The sequence below is a fragment of the Acinonyx jubatus genome, chromosome F2, assembly GCF_027475565.1.
Source record: "Acinonyx jubatus isolate Ajub_Pintada_27869175 chromosome F2, VMU_Ajub_asm_v1.0, whole genome shotgun sequence".
NCBI lineage: Eukaryota > Metazoa > Chordata > Mammalia > Carnivora > Felidae > Acinonyx > Acinonyx jubatus.
Window position 1 is genome coordinate 143,163 of NC_069394.1, and position 22,837 is coordinate 165,999.

The following is a 22,837-nucleotide window of genomic DNA, read 5'->3' on the forward strand; positions in this document are numbered from 1 at the left end:
CACAGTTTGTGGGTTCAAGCCCCACATTAGACTCTGCGCTGACACACAGAGCCTGCTTAGGATTCTCTCTCCCCTTCCCTTTGCCACTCCACAACTTGTACTCTTGCTCTCAAAAATATATGAATAAACTTTTAAAAACAATGTTGTAGGGAAAATTGGAGGTCTACTTCCAAAAGAAGGAATTTGGACTCTTACCTTATACCATATTAAAAAATTAGCTTAAAATGGATCAAAGACCTAAAACTACAAACTTGAGAAAAAAACAGAGGGGCAAATCTTCCTAACCTCGGACTTAGCAATTTCTTGAGTAGGACACACAAAAAGCACAGGCAACAAAAGAAAAAAATACACTGAACTTCATAAAAATTAAAAACTTTTGTGCAACAAAGGACACTAATAACAATAGACAGAACTCACAGAATTAGAGTAAATATTTCCAAATCATATACCTGATAAGGGATTACTACGCAAAACATACAAAGAACTCCTACACCTCAACAATAAGAAAGAACCCAATTCAAAAGTTGGCAAAGGACTAGGACAGACATTTCTCCAAAGATGATATACAAATGGCCAATAAGTGCCTGAAAAGATGTTCAACATCATTAGTCATCAGGGAAATGCAAACCAAAACCATAATGAGATACCACTTCACACCCATTAGTATAGATATTATTTTTAAAAAATGGAAAAATTGGGGTGTCTGTCTGGCTCAGTCAGAAGAGCATGCGACTCTTGATCTCAGGGTTGTGAGTTCAAGACCCATGTCGTGTACAGAAATAAATATATCAACCTTTAAAAAATGGAAAATAACAAATGTTGGCAAGGATGTGGAGAAATCAGAACCTTCTATTCATTGCTGGTGGGACTATAAAACGGTACAGCCACTGTGTGGAAAAGTCTGGCCGCTCCTCAAAAAGCTAAACGTGGAATTACCATATGATCCAGCAATTTCACTCCCAGGATTATACCCCAAAGTACTGAAAGGATCCAAAAAATACGCGTATACAACACCCAAGTGCCCATTAAGAGATGAATGGATAAATAAAACATGGTATCTACAAATCAAGGTCATATTTTTCAGGCATAAAAAAATGACATTCTGATACAGGTTACAACATGGATAAATCTTGAGGACATTATGCAAAGCGAAATAAGCTAGATATAAAGGGCAGATACTATATGACTCCATACCTGAAGAAGCCAGAATAGGCAAATTCAGACAGAAAACAGAACAGACTGTCAGCAGCCGAGAGAAAGGGAGAGTTATTATTTAATGCGTACAGAGTTTCTGTTTCAGATCATAAAAGTTCTGGAAATAGTGGGGATGGTCATACAACATTGTGAGTGTATTTAATGCCACTGAGCTGTACACCTAAAAACGGTAAAAATGGTAAGTTTCAGGTTATGTGTATTTTACCACAATATCACCTCTATTAAGATACACGGAAAAGCATGAACATTATGCTAATCTTTTTAAATTACAATATGTAAATATGTAGAATTTTTCCAGGGTGACTTTTCTAGGATCGAGGAAATAACAAAGGAAGATCCTCTGTGCTGCAATGACAAGCACGCAGTATTTTCTTTTGACAACGCGCTGAACTGTGTGAAAGGAAGCTTATGCTAAATCAGCAGTAATGGATTCATTTTCTAAACGGGCGGAATCACGAGAACTTCTTTTTGCCTACCTCTCTCTCAATTTCTCTAAAATGAACATGCACGGCTTCGGGATTAAGGAAAGAGCTGCGTTTGTTTTTAATTAGAAATGCCCTTCATCTGTGACAACACTGTACGGACAATAAACAAAGGGGTGCAGTGGGTCATCTGGAGAAGTGCCCAGCAGAACTCATGGGCCCTCGTCCACAGTCACCTCGCAAAGTCCTCCCGGAGGTGAATCCTCTGATGCTGGCACATGTTGGAACTGTGCCGGAAGGCTTTCCCACACTTGCTGCACTTGTAGGGCTTCTCCCCCGTGTGGATCCTCCGGTGCTGGATGAGGTAAGTACCCTGGCTAAAGGCTTTCTTGCAATCGCTGCATTTGTACGGCTTCTCTCCGTGGTGTGACCTTTGGTGGTGGATGAGTCTGGAACTGTTGTGGAAGGCCTTCCCACACTCACTGCACTTGTACGGCTTCTCTCCCGTGTGGATCCTCTGATGCTGAATAAGGTGTGTGCTTTGGCTGAAGACTTTGCCACAGTCATTACACTCATAGGGCTTCTCTCCAGTGTGGCTTCTCTGATGTTCAACCAGTTTGGTTTTTTGGATGAAGGCTTTCTCACATTCATTGCATTTATAGGGTTTCTCCCCAGTGTGAATTCTTTGATGTTGGATAAGGTTAGAACTTTGGGTAAAGCCTTTGCCACATTCTTTGCACTCAAATGGCTTCTCTCCAGTGTGAGTCCGACGATGCCGGATGAGGATTGAGCCATCACTGAAGGCTTTCCCACAGTCATTGCACTTATAGGGTTTCTCTCCAGTGTGGATTCTCTGGTGGTAAATAAGGGAAGAATAGGCACTGAAGTGTTTCCCGCAATCACCACACTTGTAGGGCTTCTCCCCGGTGTGAATCCTCTGATGCTTCATGAGGTTGGGCCTTTGGTTGAATGTCTTCCCGCACTCACCACACCGGTAGGGGATCTCCCCTGAATGCATCCTTCGGTGACTGATGAACTCGCAGCTCTGGCCGAAGGCTTTCCCACACTCTTCACACTTGTAGGGCTTTTCTTCGCTATGAAGCCGCTGGTGCTTGACGAGGTTAGCACTGTACCTGAAGGCTTTCCCACAGTAACCACAATGATGCAATTTTTTCCCAAGAGGAATTATCTGAGCTTCTTTAGCCAGATTTGCACTGAAGAATTCCCCAGAATCATGGACTACATTTATCTTTTTTGTCCTGTGTACACGCTTATGGTTATTGAGGTATGATCTCTGTTCAAAACTTTGTTCACATATATCACATTTGTGAGGTCTCTGGTCAGAGATCGGGCTTGACTGGAAGCTGAGGCTCCCTGCAGAATCCTGGATGCTCTCCTCATTAGTCCATATGACTGGCCTCAGGCATCTCTGTTCCACAGGCTCGTCCAGGCTGTCCTCTGGCTCCCGGACACACGCACGGGCCTCTCCAGGCTCAGGTCCCTGGGAAACAGCACTCTGGAGTCGATCCAGTTCTTCCCCATCAAGCATTTCTCCTGAAGACAACTCACTGTACTCAGTCCTGGTCCCACGAGCTGAAACAACAAAGACATCTCTGGACCACCTGTTCTGACTTCAGAAGGAAGGTACGAAGATGCTGCCAACCATCGGTGCCGTACCGATTCCACCATCTCCAGGGTTACAACGCCTTGCAGAGAGGAGAGCCGGTAGCTCAGAGGCTTAAAGAACTTACCCAAGGCTGCAGTCATGTGGCAGTGCAAGTATTTAAACCAGGCCTGACGAATTCTTCCTGCCTGCCTTCTGCCCACAAAACCTTCCTAAGTGCAGCTATAGGACGCAGGTCCTTATTACAAAGGGACAGAACATGGAAGCTTCATGCCACCACGGAGACCAGGGGACCCTGAGAGTCACAGAGGACATCTGACAAAGAAGGGAGTCTGAGGCCACTTAACAACAGCTAATTCACCCCAAAATTCAGGGTAGGAAAACCAGGTGCCTCTTCAGGACATCAGAAGGCCAACCTCGTGCCAACCATGGGCCTTGGTGTCCCTGAGCTCCCCCTCGCAGGCTATACCCATTCCTGTGTCTTTTCTCAGGGGCCTGAGAGGCAATTACCAGCCCCTTAAACTCAAGGTGCCACACAGAATGGTTCCTGATACCCTCAAGCCTCCTCTCCTTCCTGCCTTGACCAGACATTCATACACCAACTCCCCTTGCAGAAACATACCACCAGAAAGGTACTTTCTGTGAACCAAGAGAAACATCCACAACGACCCCAAAACGGAGACAACCAAATGTCAACAAGAATGGAAAATATCTTGGAGTGCCTGGGTGGCTGTCGGTTAAGCATCCAACTCTTGACTTCAACTCAGGTCATGATCTCACAGTTCGTGGATTCGAGCCCCACATCAGTGTGGAGCCTGCTTGGGATTCTCTCTCTCCCACTCTTTCTGCCCCTCCCCTGCTCTCTCTCTCTCAAAATACATTTAAAAAAAAAAAAAGGAAAATAATTTGTGGTAGATTCACATGGCAGAACATCATGTGGCAACGAAAGAGAACAAACTGAGTACACCACAGCAGCCCTCACAACGTTCAGATGCGTGAGACAAGACACAGAGTTGAGGGGCAGAGTGCCGTCCCCAGGAGTGAGAGAGAAGGGTCCTGTGAGGAGCAGTGGGAAATGACAGGAGGCCCAGTGGGCTCCCAGGGAACTAGAAAAGTTCTACATCTTGATCTGGAAGAGGATTTTTATAAAAATTCACTGAGTTATAAACAAGATTTACCCTGGTTTTAGAAGTATTTATATTTGAATAAACAAATTTACAAAAGAGAAATTCAAGTCCTTTGAACCAAGAGTTGCTTCTTAGGACATCACCAAGACGTGCAAAATAACGCTTATCAGAGTTGTTCATGGCAATAAAACTACAGAGCACCCTTTCCACTGGCACTTCCAACAAAACCAGTGACTGACTTGTGCATAAAGACGGACACTCATTGGGGCGCCTGGGTGGCTCAGCCGGTTGAGTGTCCGACTTCAGCTCAGGTCACAATCTCACGGTTCGTGAGTTCAAGCCCCGCGTCAGGCTCTGGGCTGATGGCTCAGAGCCTGGAGCCTGCTTCTGATTCTGTGTCTCCCTCTCTCTCTGCCCCCCCCCCCATTCATGCTCTGTCTCTCTCTGTCTCAAAAATAAATAAACATTAAAAAAAATTTTTTTTTAATAAAAAAAAAAAAAAAAGACGGACACTCATTGAGTGAAAAAGGAGGTGACAGCAGTACACTTGGGAGCACTGCATCCCTGTCAAGAAGCAACATTCGTATGGGCGTGAAACAGCACGACAAAGGGGAGAGTAGGAACACACTGGTATCTGGGTGATGACATATTCTCTCTTTCTTGTAATGGTCCGTGATTGCCAAGTGGCAATTTTAGTAAAGAAGAATGAAGCGATGGTCTCCATACTATGGCCCTGCCTGACCCTCCTCACAGGGCATGAGCTCTGGAGGGCAGGGCTCCATGACAGCCTTCCCTCACAGCATACCCGAACGCCCTTCCCTCTTCTCCTCTGCCAACAATGCCCCCTCTCACCCTCCTAGAAGATTCAGCTCAAGAATTACCACAATGAGGTACTCAGAATAATGCTGCCCCAATGCACCTTGTTCTCAATTCCGGAACCATTAACCATACACCCTGGACTCCAACAGATGCCTGTTCACCAGCTGTTGGGGAAGAGGCCCCCTTCACGCACCTGAGACACTGACTCTCGGTCGCCCTTTCCCTTTGGCACCCTGTGCATCCAGGACCCATGGTTCATCCCCTCGCTCCAACTGTGTGATCACCCCAGGCTTGGGACCTGCACGTCCAGCTCCTAAGAAGAAAACAGGGCCTGGGGTTGGTGCCAAGGAACAGGGCTGCACTGAACATGATCTCACAACATCTCCTTCCTGTGGCAGGAAGAGAAGCACAGGCAAAGTGGGGTGATGGGGAGTCTGGACACTCTGGAGGGCTGGGGGCAGTCAAAAAGAAGCAAATTGAACACAGGGAACAAAAGTGCAGAGGGCTCTCTCCTCTTGGAAGGTACACAATCCCTCTGGGGAGGGACCTGTCTCGGGTCTGGAGCAGGAGGCACTCTTACCTGGGAGCTCAGAGTCAGATGACAGAAGCACAGCCCCAGCCCTGCCTGGCCCCTCCTCTAGCAGACCAGGCCTGCCCAGGACCAGGGGGAAGAGGCCCCCAGCCCAACCCCTGCTGAGCCCTCAGTTCCCGGGGCTGTTCCCTGAGCTGCATCCTAGTGAGGGGCCTTACCCAGGGAGACCAGATTCCTGTAGGTCTCCAGCATCACGTCCCTGTAGAGGCCCCTCTGAGTAGGGCCCAGACGGCCCCACTCCTCCCGGGAGAATAGCACGGCCACGTCCTCAAAGGTCACCTCAGCCTGGAATGACAAGGGCTGCTGCAGGCCCAGGTGCGACTCAGCATGGGCCCTGGGGGCAGGTGCCACAGAAGCATTCTAGGAGCAGCAGCACAGGGGCAGCTACAGGAATGATCCCCCAGCATGACCCAGGGGAGTGGCCCGGGCCCTTGGCTGCTAAGCCAGCTAACTAAGGAAGGCCGGGGGAATCCCAGGGTCACTCCTCCTCTGCTCAACGCCCCAGACCAGACATGCCTCACAGTGCCTGCTGAGGCAGCAGAAGCAGGAAAGCCCCGTGTGGAGACTTCACACCTCCCAGGGAAAACGGATGCTCACCTGGGGCAGGGCAGACAGGTGCAAAGTTGCCATCGCCTGGTACCCTGGGCTTCCAAGGGGAGGAAGTCAGCAGTAAGCCACACTGGTGCTGAGGGAAGAGAAAGGAACACGTGGAGGCCCAGCCTGGCCTCTCCTGTGGGCACCTTCAGGACCATGTTCATCCCCATCAGGGCACAGCTGGCCTCCCAGGCCGACTCTGCTCCCTGCCTGGGGCTACCCTGCCCAACCTGGCACCCAGTACATGGACACGTGCACAACTCCTCGGGTCACCTGCTCCCCTCAACCTCCCTGACACGCCAAGCTGTCTCATTCAGGAGAAAGACGGAGATACCCATTCATTTTACATGAAAGAGTAAAGACAACTCGTTAAGTATTGAGGAGACAAAGAAAAAGAAAATCAACGGAAGGCATAGAACAAAGTCAAAGTACAGACGGCAAAAAATACAACAGTAGTCGAAACAATTCAGTGGGTGAGTAATGATAAGAAATAAAACAATTAAACTCACCTACTAGAAGCACAAGACTCTCCAACAGATGCACACAACGCATCTACATAACCTAAAATAAAGTAACACAAAGGCTGAACATAAGACAGATTAAACAAACACTAATTAAAATAAAGCTGTAGAAGATATATACCTTTTCTTTGCCTTTAAAGCTCTTTATTGAAATATGACATTTATGAAGAAGAGTTGAGAAATCCTGAACACACAGCTCCAGGGGCAATCACAAGGGCCCACACCCACAGAACCAGCATCAATGTCAGCCCTCCTGCCCCTGCAGGCACTGCTTCCTCCCTGAACGCCCAAGAGTGAAGCTCTACCCTGAATGCCACCACCACAGATCAGCTATGCCTCTGGTGAGTTTTTTATCAAAGGAAATATAAGCTGTCTATACTCTTGACTTCTTCCCCTCATTCATGATATTTGTGAGATTTTAATATGCATTGCTATGTGTGGATCAGCATTTATTTAAACCAATTAAAACAGAACTGAAAGCAAAAATTATAGGAACAAAAATAACAATACACGTTAACAAAAGGAAAATCCACCAAGAAGACATAATTACAGACATGTATGTATCTACCAACAAAATCCAAATGTAGAAAGCCAATGCTCTAACTGAAGCAGCAAAAAGGAACCTGGCAAAGCTCCACTGGAATGAGAGATTCTAACACATATCCCTCAGAAGCAAGAGGACTGAGTAGAGAACAGCCACTTAAAACATAGAGAATAGACACTTTCCAAGATGCACATTCAAAACTATTAAAATAACATCATGAACCAGGCAACAATGAAAGTTTCAACAACTTCCAAAGGCTGACATCATTTGGGAAAACATTCTCTCACCAGACCGCTGTTATGCTGGAAATATATGCTAAAAACAAGTACCCCTTTCCAGAAAACCATAAAAATGTAAACAAAGGCCACCTAACAAAAAAATATACATTCTTTAAAAATTTTGTTTTAATGTTTATTTATTTGGAGAGAGAGATCACGAGCAGGGGAGGGACACAGAGAGAGAGGGAGACAGAGAATCCCAAGCAAGCTCCGCACCATCAGTGCAGAGCCCAACGAGGGGCTTGAACTCACCGAACAAGAGATCATGCCCCGAGCTGAATCCAATAATCAGACATTTAACCAACTGAGCCACACAGATGCCCCGAAAAATGTGCATTCTTAAAGCACTTATTTTAGCATAAGAGAGACTGAAATAAACTATCTAAACATTCAATAAGAAATTAGACACAGACTGAGAAAAGTGGACTCAAGGAAAGATTTAAAAAAAAAAAAAAGAACACCACTCAATTTAAAGAAACAAAATAATATCTGGGCACCTGGGTAGCTCAACTGGTTAAGCGTCTGATTTGATTTCAGCTCGAGTCATGACCTGACCTCACAGTTTGTGAGATTGAGCCCGAGATGGGCTCCACACTGACAGTGTGGGAGCTTGCTTGGGATTCTTTCTCTCTCCTCTCTCTGCCCTGCACCCCCCTTGTGTGTGCTCTCTCTCTCTCTCTCAAAATAAGTAAACATTTTAAAATACATAAAATAAAGAAACAGAAAATAACACTGGTCCTTTAGAATGCTAATAACAAATATCTGGCAAGTCCAATGAGGGGGAGGCAGCAGAAAAGATAGAAAAAGAAATACTATTAAAAACAAAAAAGTCAGGGAGGGGGGCACCTCAGTGGCTCAGTCAGTTAACCGCTCAACTCTTGATTTGGGCTGTCATGATTCGAGGGTTGTGGGATCAAGCCCTGTGTCAGGCTCCACACTGAGTATGGACCCTGCTTAACATTCTCTCTCTCTCTCTCTCTCTCTCTCTCTCTCTCTCTGCCCCTAGCCCCTCTCCCCTACTGACGCTCTCATGAAATGAAATGAAATGAAATGAAATGAAATGAAATGAAATGAGGGACACAACTCTACATACCATACATTCAACAATGGCCATCAAGTGTTGTCCAAAATGCCAGGGACAAAATGGTAAAACTTCACTGAAGGACATCAAAAAGACCTACGGAGAAACAGACAGTATTCATAAATAGGAGGATTCGATATCATAAAAATGTCAGCTCTGCTCAAATAAACCTATTAATTTTGTGCAATCAAAATTGCAACAGGACATAACACAAAATCTCACAAAAATGACTAAATATCAAAATAATGATCCACGATTAACTAAGACAATGCCAAAAAAGAACTAAGGTAGGCAGAGGCATGCCCTCCCACCTATCAAGACTTACTGTAAGGGTATGGTAATAAAAGCAAAGTGTAAGCAAAGTAAAGAAGGTAAGGAACAGACCCATGCATATGTTAATGACATGCTATTCATAATGGTACCAACACAACTGATTTTCCTTAGGAAAATAAAATTCAATCCCTGCCTCCTTTGGCCAACAAAAATATATTTTAAGCACATAGAAGACCTAAATATTTTTTTTTTCAAATTACAGCTATTCTAGGAAAATACACAAAATACAGTCCATAGAGGAGAAGTTGCTTAATTTTACTCCAAAAATTTTTCTGTACAAAACACAAAATTAAAAGACAAGATGCAGAGTGAAAGATATTTGCAGACATAATACATAAGAAAAGATACACAGAATATACCTTAAAACACACACACACACACACACACACACACACACACACACAGGACAAGACCATTCATTTAAGAAACTAAACACAGAATGACTTGGTAAGTCACAGATGATGAAATCAAAGAGTCCAATAAACGTTTGAAACGATCTTCAACGTCATGGAGAATTGGAGAAATGCAAATTCAAGACTTCTCTCCCCACAGTTTGGGAAAAATATAAAATGCTTCGCGATATCAAATGTTGAAGACATAAAGAACGATGAGATTCTCAGGGTCCTGCGGGAGTATGAACTGGTACAGTCACTCTGGAAATCCACCTGGCACCACCTGGAAGAGCTGAAACCCTGTAAATTCAGTCAGGAAACCTAATTCTAGGTATGTGCCCTATAAAAACTCTTGCTAATGCACACAACAAGATACACAAGGATGTTACCATGTGGCTGTGTGTACCAAAACAAACAAACAAAAAAACACCCCAAAATCAGAAACTTCAGTATCTACTATCAGGGAACAGTCACGGTCACAGCAATTGAAAGAAATGAACCACATCAATGTCAGAGGCAATACAAAGCTATAAGGTTGAATGAAACTGTTAAGTGCAGAATATCAATAGTACATAATGTACGGTATGCAGACTTTTAAACACAAAAACTCTAGTGGGTATGTAAAGGTATAAGAAAATGTGTAGACCGCAAAATAATAATCAACAGAGTGAAAAGGCACCTAAGGAATGGGAGAAAATATTTACAAACCATGTATCTGATAAGGAATCAAGATCTAAAATATATAAAGACCTCACACAACTCCACAGGTTAAAAACCAAAAACCCAACTTAAAATGGGCAAAGAACCTAAATTTCTCCCTCAAAGCATACAAATGACCAACAGGTACATGAAAAAGTGCTCAACATCACTAGAGAACTGCAAATAAAACCACAAGGAGTTGTCACCTCACACCTGTCACAATGAGCATTATCAAAAAGCAAAAGATAAGTGCTGGTGAGGATACGGAGAAAAGGGAGCCCTTGTGCACTGTTGGTGAGAACGTAAATTGGGGCAGCCATCATGGAAAACAATGCAGAGGCGCTTCAAAAAATTGAAAATAGAACTAGCACATGATCCACCAATCCCACATCTTGTTATATTATCCAAAGGAAATGAAATCACTCCCTGAAAGAGAGATCTGCACTCCCACGGTCACTGCAGCATTATTCACAATAGGCAAGGCAAGGAAACAACCTAAGTGTCCAACGATAGATGTAGGGATACAAGATGTGGTACATATACACAATGGAATGTGACTCAGCCACAAAGAATGAAATCTTGCCATTTGCTACAACATGGGTAAACCTGGAAAATATCATGCTAAGTGAAATAAACCAGACACAGAAAGACAAATACTACATGATCTCACTAACATGTGGTATCTAAGGGCCCAAATCATAGAAGCAGAGAGTAGAATGGTTTGGCTGCCAGGGTTTGGGGGTTGGGAAAAATGGAGACATATCCATCAGAGTACAAACTTTCAGTTGCGCTAGATGAGTAAGTTCTGGAGATACAACATACAGCACTGTGACTACAGTTAACATTACTGTATTGTAACTCTGAAACTTGCTCAGAGGGTAGATCTTAAATATCTTCACCACAGAATAAACAAAAAAAGGGCACCTGGGTGGCTCAGTAGGTTAAGCATCTGACTCGATATCAGCTCCAGTCACGATCTCACTGCTAAGATTGAGACCTGCATCGGGCTCTGTGCTGACAGCAAAGAACATGCTTGTGATTCTCTCTCTCCCTCTCTCTCCGCCCCTCCCCTCCTAGTGCTCACTCTCCCTCAAAACGAAAAAAAGAAAACAAAAAAAGCAAATGGTGCCTGTGTGAGGTGCTGGATGTGATTATCTCACAATGTACACCTGTATCAAAACATCAAGTGTACACTTAAAACTTCCACAATTCCTGTTTGTCAATTACACCTCCATAAAACTAAAACAAAATAAAAAACTGCTGAAACTATGTCCAAACTAAGGGTTGCTTAGGGAAGCAAATGGGACTGGGGACCCTGCCTCTAAGGGCAATTTCACTTCAACAGCTTTCTTAAAAAAATAAAAACAAAAACTAGGAGCGCCTGGCTGGCTCAGTCAGTAGAGCATGCAACTCTTAACCTCTCAGGGTCATGAGTTCAAGCCCCAGTTCAAGACTCTCATGGAGTCTACTTTAAAAAAAAAAAGGAGGGGGGGACGCCTGGCTGGCTCAGTCCCTATAGTATGCTACTTCCTTAACCTTGGGGACACAAGTTCAAGCCTCACATGACGCATAGAGATTGTTTAAAACAAATAAATAATGTATTTTTTAAAAACTGAAAGCTTGAAATACACGTGGCAAACCTAGTCACTAGTGTTTGCTAATCTATTCTCCATATTTTTAAGTTTTCTCTAAAAAAGATTTTTTTTTTAATGTTTTCAAAGCACAAAAACATGGTGTTTTTTAAATACATTTTTTAAAACGTCTTCAGTTCCTGACCTTGAATAGAGGCCTCTAAGAAGACACATAAAAACGTGGCTGCTAGGGGAGCCTGAGTGGTTCAGTCGGTTGGGCGACCGACTTCAGCTCAGGTCATGATCTCACAGTCTGTGGGTTCCAGCCCCCATCGGGGCTGCTCCGAGCCTGCTTCGGATTCTGTGTCTCCCTCTCTCTGCCCCTCCCGCACTCACGCTCTGTCTGTCTGTCTCCCTCTCTCTCTCTCAAAGATAAAACAAACATTAAAAAATTAAAACAAAAACGTGGCTGTTAAGAGAAGGCCTTGGAGCGCCAGAGGCAAAAGAGGATGGTTAGGAAGGTATATCGGTGGGGCAGGCATTTCGGGGAATTGCTAAAGGCAAGAGGGAAGCGAGGGGCACGGGAAGGGGGATGGTAAATGGGAAGGACAAGAGCCGAGAAGAAAGAGTGTGTTTTGGCATTAACTGACCCAAGCTAGAGACCCGGTGAGGAGAGAGATGGGGCTAGGGACAGGGAACAGGACGACTCAGTGGAGAAGCGGGGGGGGGGGGGGGGGGGGGGGGGTGGAGAGCTGGGGAGGAGTGGGGAATACAACCTGGACCCACATGCGAGGGAAAGACTCGGCTCAAGCCGGAGGCTATGGTAGCGGGGTTTATTTGGAGAGCTGGCTTACCGTCTGCGGGGTGGAGAGGAGCTGGCAAGGAGAGGGCCTCGAGTCACCAGGCCATGAGGGTCCCGGGCATCCCGGGACGCAGCCCTCTAGGGCGACCTGGGAAGAGGAATGCGGTGGAGAGACGCCGAGGCTCCCGGAGTCATAAAACCCGGGAAGGGGAGTCTCGGGCGGGGCAGGGGCCCGGCAAGGAAGGACTCCCGGCCAGGGCGATCGGAGAGCGGGACGCCAGGTTTGGGGAGGACACCAGTCGGGGTCTGGGACCCATCGGAAAACGCCGGAGCAGGAACAGGGCTTTTCGTGAGGACTCCGAGAGTGGGGAGGGAGCCTGCCCGAGGGACGCCGGGCGGGAGAGGTTGTCGACAGCGGGGTGGGCCCCGGCCCGAGCATCGCGTTGCTACAGGGAAGGGCTGGCACCCCGCGCCCGGGAGACCTCGCGGTCACCGCCGCCCCCACCCAGCCACACTCACCTCAGCACCGCAGAGGAGCCGCCGCCGGGCCAGGCCCCAATAGCCCCACCCGCTGCAGCACGGCAACCCAACCGGAAGTGACCTCCCCACCCCGCGTCCGAAACCGGAGGTACCCTGGGGCCGCTCTGGGAAACGGACTCCTCGTCTCTGTAGTTAGTCTCCCTAAGGAACTGTAAACTCCGTGCCGGAAGCCGGGAGCGCTGCCACTGGGTGGCAGCCTGGAACCATGACCCCGAAGCTTCAGATCCGAGGCAAGGGGAGGCTTAGGAACCCATTTCGAAGATTAATAAACTACAGCAATTTTCAGGGGAAAGCTCTCTAGTAACTGCTCAAGGCACTGCCACCAACAAAAGAACAGGTCCTTTCCTTTTCAGAGAATGGCAGAGAAGCCACGTGATGACCAAGAAAGATGCTTATTGGTTAGAGCCCCTTTAGTTCAGCACACTGAACGCAAGCTGCGTCCTCTAACTGGGATAAGGGAACGGTTCCCGGGTGCTTGCGAGTAGAACAAAGCCTCCCTGGGGCCACTTCTTGGCCAAGGATCCAGACCACTTTATCCAGAAGGGGAAAGCAGTGGCAGGCAGGTTATTCTACAGATCAGGTGTCCAAACCTAGCCCTCTTTCGTTAAAGAGGAAACCCCAGCCTCCTGTATGTTCTACCCATTACCAAGGCCTAGCCCTGCTAGGTTCACTGCCTAGGTGTGGTGGGTGGTCAAGAGGCCAGTGGAGACCGGGAAAGCAAGACCTGTGGGCAAGGTTCATGCTAAAGACAAGTGCAGACCCCACCAAGAACCCACCTGGCAACAACCAAAAGGTCTGCTCTCTGGTGGGAGACGCCTGACTGCACACAGCCTCTCCAAACAACCCTGAGGTGACTGGTTCTGATGCACTCTGGGAGATGGTCCCCAGGAACTCTCAGTCCCTTGCCTTCCTGCCTGTGGTCTGTACAAGGAGTGTTCTACCTCAACCAGCCACCAACCTCTCTGCCCCCAGCCTTCCTGCTTCAAGGTATCACTTCTAGAGGGCTGCAGCCCCTGCTTTTTACACAGGTTCACAAAGGGAACTACTGGGGCAGGGAGCTCTGGGAAGCAAGTGTCCCGGTTCTGAGGCTGCCATTACCATCTCTGCGCCAGACTGGCTCAGCATTATCTGCCTTGGTGGATCTCCCACCTTTGATGAACTGTCAACAGTTTGGGACAAGGTACCATGAGCCAAACAGGGAGCCCATTTGTCCTGAGAAACTAACCTATCCTGGTCCTGGCTTCCCACTGTAGGATGGCTTCCTGGCTCTCCAGCCTGCAGCTTCAGGAGCACCACTCTCACCCCAAAGGATCCATACCCTGACTTAGATCCTCCAAGCACTCGAGAGAAGTTAACACAGATGTGGGCAGAATTCTCTGCTCTGTGTACTGCACGGCACAGTAGTTTCCAGGAATCAAGGTGTGAAGATCCCTAGCACCCCACCTCTTCTTTCCAGAGCTTTCACTATTCACTGGTGCATCTAACTTCATCTTCCTTCTTACACAAAGAGCTCCATGGAGGTCCTCCCGGCAAAGACCCTTCCCTCTGAAACCACAAGCAAGCACAGCTTAGTGGCAAAAGGACAGATTTTATTGAGCTCCTCGTCCCTAGTTTTCTTTCTCCTGCACAGTCTTGGTTCCCCGCAGACGCCCGGTCCGGCGGGCAGCAATAAGACCCACTTTGCGGCCAGCAGGAGCATCTCTGCGGATAGTAGAGGGTTTGCCAATGTGCTGGTGGTTGCCACCTCCAAAAGGATGCTCCACAGGCTGCAAGCAGAAAAAAGTGGTATTAACATAGGGATGTGGACCCCATCTACCTCAGGACTTGGGTAAGAGCAGGATCAACTGACACGTGCCAACAAACCTAACACACAAAAAAGGCTCACGTTACGTACCCTCTACCACAGAGAGGAGACACTCCAGGAAAGCACCTGTCCATCCAGCCTCCCAGCCCCCAAATCCCTCAACATCCCAACTGCCCGATTTCTGGGTTACTTACATTCATGGCCACACCACGCACACGTGGCCAACAATTCCTCTTTGCCTTATACTTGTGGTAAGCACGCCCAGCCTTCAGAATGGGCTTGTCAATGCGGCCACCTCCAGCCACCACACCTGTTGGGGAGATCAGGCACCTGAGGGAGGTGCACCATACCCTCCCAGAACTTCAGGACCCTATCAGGCTCTGAGCATCCTTGCCAGTACCCCACCCCCACACCAACCACCCTCTCACGACAGTCCTACACCATCACACAGTTCCCAAAATTTCATTAACACCCCAAAACTACCACTGAGCATGAAGACCCTTCGCAACCCAGTAGCCAACATTAAATTTTTCTGGATTTCTCAGGCAGCCAAGCCAAGCCTTTCCCCACGTCATCTGTAATGTCGACCTCAACCCATGATTCTCCAGGGAAGCTCCCACTTTGCTGTGTCGGAGTGGATCACTCAATCTAACCTCCAAACACCAACAGGATGGCTAACCCAGACTGACACACACATCTTGGCCAATTTTGCTTACTTCGTAGTAAACATACACTCAACAGCATCCCTTGAGTTTGCCACAAGAATAAAAAGATGTTGCCCAAATAGCAAAGTGAGCCAGGGCTCAAATCTTCCTTAAAGCATTTCCTAGTAGCTTAAAAAAAGTTACACATCCCTGAAAAAGCTCTTAACTACATGGACGTGACAGCAGGAATCACGGAAGGGCAGATTAGGCCACACTACAGACAAGTCTGACCAACAAGTCCCAAAGCCCAGCTCTAGCTGTTGACTTCACAGGCACAGTGTTCAACTGCTGCCTGCCACTCACCAACCACAGCTCTGTTGGCTGAAGAAATTACTTTCTTTGAGCCGGAAGGCAGCTTCACTCGAGTCTTCTTGGTCTCTGGATTGTGGGAGATGACAGTGGCGTAGTTTCCGGAGGCTCGGGCCAACTTGCCCCGGTCACCAGGCTTCTCCTCCAGACAACACACAATAGTGCCCTCAGGCATAGTGCCCACCGGGAGCACATTGCCTATGTTGAGCTGGGCTGCAAGAAGCACCATAGGTCAGTACAGCAAAGTGGTCCCCCTTAACTACTGCTGATCAGAAGCAATGCAAACCTAAGTCCCCAAGAAGGCCAGCACAGCCCACAACATCCAGCCTCCTCCTACACAGCTCTCTGGGCATCCCCTCTAGTGTGTTTAGCCAAACAGCTCTCACTAGGTGAGACTTCTGCCTGGATGTTCCTCCTGACTTACGATGTAACCCTCCTCCCAGCAACCACAGGTCCAATCCCCTCCCCATCTCGACCTTCCACACCACACGCAAAGCTTACCCCTTTAAAAAAAAAAAAAAAAAAAAATTTTTTTAATTTGAGAAAAAAAAAAAAACAAAAGTAAAAGTAAAAACAAAAACGTGCGCGCGAGCGAGTCAAGGGCAGAGAGAGGAGAGAGAAAATCCCAAGGAGGCTCCACAGTGTCAGCGTCAGCGCCACCGCGGGGCTCGACGCCTCCAACCGAGATCAAGACCTGAACCGAAATCAAGAATCCGACGCTTAAGAGATGGGCAACCCAGGCGTCCGCGAAGCTTACCCTTCTTGCCGCAGTACACGAACTGGCCGGTGTGGATGCCCTCAGCAGCGATGAACAGCTCCGTCCGCTTCTTGAACCGGTACGGATCCCGAAAGACTACCTTGGCGAGGGGTGCACCGCGGCCCGGGTCGTGGATGATGTCCTGCGGGCCGAGGTGGCATGAGTGGCGGGTCCCGGCGGGGCGCCCCGTGTCCCCCACCCGCCCGCACGGGATCCCCGCACCTTCACGATGCCCTTGATGTAGCCGTGTCGCTCAGCGAAGTCCACGGCTCGCAGACGCGCAGCGCCCTTCCGGTGCTTGACGTGCGCGCGGAACACCGAGCCGGCGCCCTTTCTCTGCCCACGGATGACGCGGCCCATGGCGGCTGTCTGGAGGCGGCTTACGGTCAGCGCCCGGGCGGCCCAGGCAGCCCCACCACCCTAGCTTCAGGGTCCCAGGTCCCCAGGATCCTCCCTCCAGGTCCCGACCCTTTCCCACTCCCATCCCTGGCCCTGCACCCCAGCTCTCTCTCAGGAATCCCGCCGGGGTCCCTAGCTGATCCCAGGGCAGCGGATGGCGGCGGATAATGCCAGAGCCGCCACGCCACATACACGTCCTACCTGCTGCCGAGCGCGGCCGGAAGAGGAGACACAGCGGAGGAGAGCCGCCTTATCTTCCGGGGCGGGGCCGAGAGCCCCTTGACCTTCCGACACGGCCGTGAGCCCAGTGCACGCCGGGATTTGTAGTCATCCCGCGGGTGCCCGCGGCCCTTACCCGGCCGCCGGGGCGCCAGGTCACGCAGGTGACCGGATGTCCTGCAGCGGGGTCCCTGTGGACGGGGCCCGGGAGGAGGCGGGAGGGATGTCCGGACTTCACAGAAGTCTCACGGAAGACGAGCGTCGCCCACTGAGCGGCCGAGGAGACCCCCCCCCCCCCCGAGAGGTTGGGTGACTTTCCAGGGTTACGCGGACCCGGATAGAACGACTTACTCCGGGCGTGGAGTCGCAGGGGTCTTCTCTTGGCCTGGCGAATGCCCCCTTATATAGCTAGAGCTCCTTGCAAGGTTACTGGCTCCCGTCTAGGGCAAGGGCCGCTTTCTAGGGTGAGGCCCTTCCTTGTAGGGTTGTGGGCCCCCTTTTAAAATGGGTGGACGGTTTGGGGGAACGTGGTGGCTTACAGAAGACGGGGGTCTGGAAGAAAAATAGCAAATGTTCAACCACCGCGGGTGCGGCCGCTCCGGGCACGTTGCGACTCTGTGCACGGATAGGTTTTCGGTGAGGTCAGAGTGGCCGTACCCGGATGTGGGTATTGGGGAGAGAGACGGGGGCACCCTGGTCTTTGCTTGGACGACCCGGGCAGGGCATGGTTGGCGACGGTCGAGGAGGCTGCCACGGACAGATTGGGCGACAGTAGAGGTTCGGGAGTTTCAGTTGGGATGGTGGGACCTCCGGGGAGGAGTGTCGCCCTCCTGCTCCCTACACCACTCCCTCCCGGGCACGTGGAGGAGAGAAAGTGAGGCCAGGAAATGGAGAGGGCAGAACTGGTGGCTTGGGAAGAGGGAGAAGAAGAGAGTGAACCATGTCACCGCTGCGAGAATGAGGAAAGGGAGACTGGACAAATGACCCTGAGGTGAGGGAACACGATGAGCCTGCTCAGAACCCTATAGGGAGGGGTGGGTGAGGTTGGAGTTGAGAAAGGGAACAGCTGGTGGGGGACCCTTGGAGTGTGAGCTGGAGATAAAGATCAAGTCTACCAGGGCAGGGAGCCCCCAGCTGGGCATATGCTGCTGAGTGAGGACTTTCCGGAGTTCCAGAGGAGTGGGAGGAGCCTTCAGGAAAGGGTGCCAGGGGTTAAGACCTGGGGGTCAGACAGAGTGAGAACTGCCCACAGGCAGGTCCAGGTAGAGCTTCTTGACTAGGGCTGTGGGTGTGCAGGGGAGACCAGTAGCGGGAGAGGTCGCAAGGTAAGGGGAGTGAGGGCAGGGGTCCCAATGGACAGAGACTTGCACTCAGGACTTTGCAGTAGGGTGTTTGCTAGCAGCAGTGCAGTCAGGTAGGCCTTGGAGGGGCGGTGACAAGAATGACATCGTGAGAAAGTAAGAAGGGGGCCACGTGGCCACATGCTGAAGCAAAGAAGCAGAGGGGACTGGTGAGGCCCCAAGAGAGGCAACAGTTGGGTCAGCAGGGTTGGGGACTCAGGAGGCATCGCAGCCCTGGCAGGGCCAGGGGCTGAGGGTGAGATGGGAAACAAAGGCAAAAGGAAATGGCAGATAAAGTTAAATTTCCTTATAACCCACAGCCCATTGGCAAATACTTGAGGCAGGCAGAGTAAAATGTTTCTCCTTGAACTCCCTACTGTCTTAATGGTAATGCTTTGCGAGAAGGAAAAACAACGTTAGTTTGACAATAGTGGGGCCTCCAATATCCTGTGAGTCTTCTCTAGCATATGAAAATCTCTTTGGGAACTTCCCCTGGACTCTACCTCCCCTGACTCCATGGTGTAACCAGTCTCTCATGGTTCCCAGGACAGCTCTTTCTGCCCACGGGTCCTGTCCCCGTGCTTTAATAAAATTACCTTTTTGCACCAAAGACATCTCAAGAATTCTTTCTTGGCTGTTGGCTCCTAACCCCATGAACCCCATTATCACCCCAAAAAACCTCATCAAGGGGCACCTGGGCCTCCTTGGGGCAGAGTGAGGGGTTTTGAGGTCAGCCCAGGATAGGCTCAGAGGACCAGAAAGGCACAGGGAGTGGCAGGGAGGTGGGGACGGTACTTGGACACTCAGGCTATGTGGTCTCTAAGAAGGTCTCAGATCTCTGGGATGAGATATGGTGGAGGAGGGCCCCCACTTTCTCTTTGCCCTAGAGCTCAATGCAGCCAGAAGGTGGCTAACCAGGCCTACTGCAGGACATGTGTTCAGAGCCTTGCCATAGGCAGATGGTCAGTAATGCCAGCCCAAGAGTTCCAGGGGATGAATGGCAGCTGTGAGCCCCCAGTGAAGGTTCTGGGCCCAGGGAAGCCTCAAGAAGTGCTGTTGGGAGCAGGGGGAGGCTTGCTTGCTTGGATGCTTCCTCCTGAAGGCCCACCTGGAGATGGCAGGCATGGACTGACTTAAGGGAGGGCAGCCAGTTCTGGGGCTCTCTGAGGTGCAGACACTTGCCTGATATCTATTGTGCCCCTGCCTCAAGCTCAGTGCATCTGTCCTTGCAGAGATGGGGATCCTGGCTGGTGCCCTCCCCCTTCAAAGTCCAGAGACCTCTGACTTGCCTCCATCTCGCTAGCCTGAATGTTAGTCCCCGTGTGAGGGGCCGCCAAGTCCGGCACACAGCAGGGACTCCACAAATCTGGGTCACCTGATGATGGGGACCTCTCCAGGGGCAGCCACACTGGGCATGGGGTTCTCAAGCCTTCAAGAGGGGTCCATCTGCCTTTGCTCATGCTGGTGAGCCAGCCACCTTTCCCATGCCATCCAAGGTTACCTCTTCCCAGCATTTCAAACTTTATTCTTAGTTCTTTATTTCCTTTTAAAGTTGCTTTTTAAATATTTTTTTGTCATGTACACACAAGAATAATTTGGTTTAAAATTTTGTTTTTTAACATTTATTCATTTTTGAGAGTGGGAGAGACAGAGCATGAGCTGGGGAGGGGCAGAGAGAGAGGGAGACCCAGAATCCAAAGTAGGCTGCAGGCTCTGAGCTGCCAGCACAGAGCCCGACACAGGGCTCGAACTCACAGACCACGAGACCACGAGGTCACGAGGTCACGAGATCATGACCTGAGCTGAAGTCAGACGCTCAACCGACTGAGCCACCCAGGCGCCCCAAGAGTAATTTGGTTTAAACATGCATGACCACGACTCTCTTCTGTCTTTTTGCACTTGGCTCCCCGCCCCCACATCAGCTGCCCTCAGGCAAATAACAACACTATGCTTCTATTCTTTGTGTGGGAACAATAATACTGTCTTTCATACGGTTATTGTGGGAGTTAAGTGAGTGGATATACACCAAGGACATAAAGTATGCCTACAAAAGTCATCAGGGCTAGAGAAGTCAGAGTGGACACACTTGGACACAACCAGAGAGGTGTTTTGAGAGCGACCCGAAGAGAGCCCTAGGAGGCTTTGAGGTACCCAGACAAAAAGCTTGTTGACATGGGTGCTAGCTTCACAGGGTATTCGGGGTGTGAAAATTCATCTGGCAGTATGCTAAAGGTATTTGTGACTCCTTCCTATGTATTCTACTTTTAAAAATACTGGTTTTTTTGTAAGTGTGCATGAAAACTAGTAAAAATTCTTGGATGTCTTTAGACCTCCAAAAGCTGTGGAAGGGGTGGTGTCCAACTCTGTACCTCCAAGCAGAAAAGGGGAGCCCAGCTAATACCTGGGGTAAAATTGGAGTAAAGGATAATTCTTATATATAAATATCCAAAGCAAAACAAAAATGAAGGAAAATATACATGTTGAGACAAACCAAACAAAATTTAAGTGAAAAAAAGAAGAATCAGTTCTTTCATGCATGTTTTTAGTATCTGAATATATGCGCTGAAAGGTTCTAAGTGTATGTAAACAGGCATACCTCACTTTATTTTTTGCTGATACTGTGTTTTTTACAAATTAAAGGTCTGTGGCAACCCTGAATTGAGCAAGACTGTTGGTGCCCTTTTTCCAACACCATTTGCTCACTTATGTCTCTGTCATGTTTTGGTAATTCTTGAAATGTTTTAAACTTTTTCATTATTATTTGTTATAGTGATCAGTGATAGGACTTGCCGAAAGCTCAGATGATGGTTAGCATTTTTTAGCAACATAGATAGAGATACAGATATACATACACATATACATATATATATACATATACATATAGTTATAAGTTATTTATGTGAGAGGGAGAGCACAAGCTTAAGCAGAGGAGGGGCAGAGAGAGGGGAGAGAAAGAATCCCAAGCAGTCTCTGTGATGTCAACGTGGATCCTGATGTGGGGCTCCGACTCACGAACCATGAGATCAAGAGTCAGACACTCAACCTACTGAGCCACCCAGGCACCCCTAGCAATAAAATATTTTAAAATTAAAGTATGTATGTTGCTTTTTTAGACCTAATGCTATTGCATGCTTAATAGACTACTGCATAAACATAACTTTGTTATGTACTGGGAAACCAAGAAATTCGTTTGGTTTGTTTCATTGTCATTATTCACTTTATTGCAGTGGTCTGGAACCAAACTTGCAATATCTCCAAGGTATGCCTGTATATATATGTAAATCTATTTGTATCCTGCAAAGTATTTTCATTTTCTTTCAATTCCAAGTATGATTTTCTCTTCCTCCCATGAGTTATTTTGCAGGTTGCTATTTAGTTTCTAAGCATATTTGTTTAAACTATTTAGCCATATCTAAATGCAATATCTTATTTTCAGATAATGTAGTTTGTATGATGCCAATTACTTGCAATACAGATGCCTCCCGGGGCCCCTGGGTAGCTCAGGTTACCATCTCACGGCTTGTGAGTGGCTTGTGAGTTCGAGCCCAAGGTCGGGCTCTGTGCTGACAGCTCAGAGCCCGGAGCCTTCTTCGGATTCTGTGTCTCCCTCTCTATCTGATCCTCCCCCACTCGCACTCTGTCTCTTTCTCTCTCTCTCTCATAAATAAATAAACATTAAAAATATTTAAAATATAGATGCCTCGGGGCGCCTGGGTGGCTCAGTCGGTTGGGCGACCGACTTCGGCTCAGGTCATGATTTCGCGGTCCGTGATTTCGAGCCCCGCATCGGGCTCTGTGCTGACAGCTTGGAACCTTGCAGCCTGCTTCCGATTCTGTGTCTCCCTCTCTCTCTGACCTTCCCCTATTCATGTTCTGTCTCTGTCTGTCTCTAAAATGAATAAACGTTAAAAAAAAATAAAATAAAATATAGATGCCTCCTTTGCTGCCTTGTACATTTTGGCTCTTGTGTCCCTCTTCAAAAAGGTGGTCTCTGCTTTTGTCCCCCCTCCCCTTTATAAAAATAAGAAAACATTTAAAGAAAAATATACGAGATTTCATCGCATAAGACTAAATAGTTTTGTTTAAGTTCTTTTAAAATTACTATATGTGTAAGCATTTATTCATAAGCATAGATTTGTGCGTGTGCTGGG

The 22,837-nt window shown here is 48.3% G+C and overlaps 2 protein-coding genes across 8 annotated transcripts; both read right to left on the bottom strand.

Moving 5' to 3' along the window:
- Positions 1-360: 360 nt before the first annotated feature.
- ZNF34 (zinc finger protein 34) lies at positions 361-14,582 on the bottom strand. Of its 7 annotated transcripts, none has more exons than XM_027063560.2 (8): positions 13,134-14,582; positions 12,667-12,762; positions 8,830-8,913; positions 6,903-6,954; positions 6,397-6,484; positions 5,958-6,084; positions 5,401-5,520; positions 361-3,230 (listed from the first exon to the last, which is right to left on the bottom strand). In XM_027063560.2, exons 5-8 carry the CDS (start codon positions 6,427-6,429, stop codon positions 1,870-1,872), a joined length of 1,641 nt encoding a protein of 546 aa, XP_026919361.1. In that variant the 5' UTR covers positions 6,430-6,484; positions 6,903-6,954; positions 8,830-8,913; positions 12,667-12,762; positions 13,134-14,582; the 3' UTR covers positions 361-1,869. The 7 variants fall into 7 exon arrangements, with proteins under 7 accessions (XP_026919361.1, XP_053064626.1, XP_053064629.1 ...); XM_053208651.1 differs by having other exon boundaries at positions 5,958-6,102; XM_053208654.1 differs by having other exon boundaries at positions 5,958-6,102; positions 12,599-12,762.
- Positions 14,583-14,722: 140 nt separating this feature from the next.
- RPL8 (ribosomal protein L8) lies at positions 14,723-17,479 on the bottom strand. Its single transcript, XM_015087359.3, has 6 exons — positions 17,329-17,479; positions 16,951-17,097; positions 16,729-16,870; positions 15,966-16,184; positions 15,153-15,268; positions 14,723-14,920 (listed from the first exon to the last, which is right to left on the bottom strand). The coding sequence occupies exons 2-6, from the start codon at positions 17,086-17,088 to the stop codon at positions 14,762-14,764; spliced, it is 774 nt and encodes a 257-aa protein (XP_014942845.2). The 5' UTR covers positions 17,089-17,097; positions 17,329-17,479; the 3' UTR covers positions 14,723-14,761.
- Positions 17,480-22,837: the final 5,358 nt, after the last annotated feature.

Excerpts from the sequence above, each read along its gene's own strand:
- RPL8 (XM_015087359.3), bottom strand. The coding sequence starts at position 17,088 with ATGGGCCGCGTCATCCGTGGGCAGAGAAAGGGCGCCGGCTCGGTGTTC. Across the intron at positions 16,871-16,950 it reads ACATCAAGGGCATCGTGAAG|GACATCATCCACGACCCGGG; the intron begins GTGCGGGGATCC and ends CTCGGCCCGCAG. Across the intron at positions 14,921-15,152 it reads TGCGTGGTGTGGCCATGAAT|CCTGTGGAGCATCCTTTTGG; the intron begins GTAAGTAACCCA and ends TTCTGCTTGCAG.
- ZNF34 (XM_053208653.1), bottom strand. The coding sequence starts at position 6,429 with ATGGCAACTTTGCACCTGTCTGCCCTGCCCCAG. Across the intron at positions 5,521-5,957 it reads CAGGAATCTGGTCTCCCTGG|GAGCTGGACGTGCAGGTCCC; the intron begins GTAAGGCCCCTC and ends TTTTCTTCTTAG. Across the intron at positions 3,231-5,400 it reads ACCGAGAGTCAGTGTCTCAG|CTCGTGGGACCAGGACTGAG; the intron begins GTGCGTGAAGGG and ends TTGTTGTTTCAG.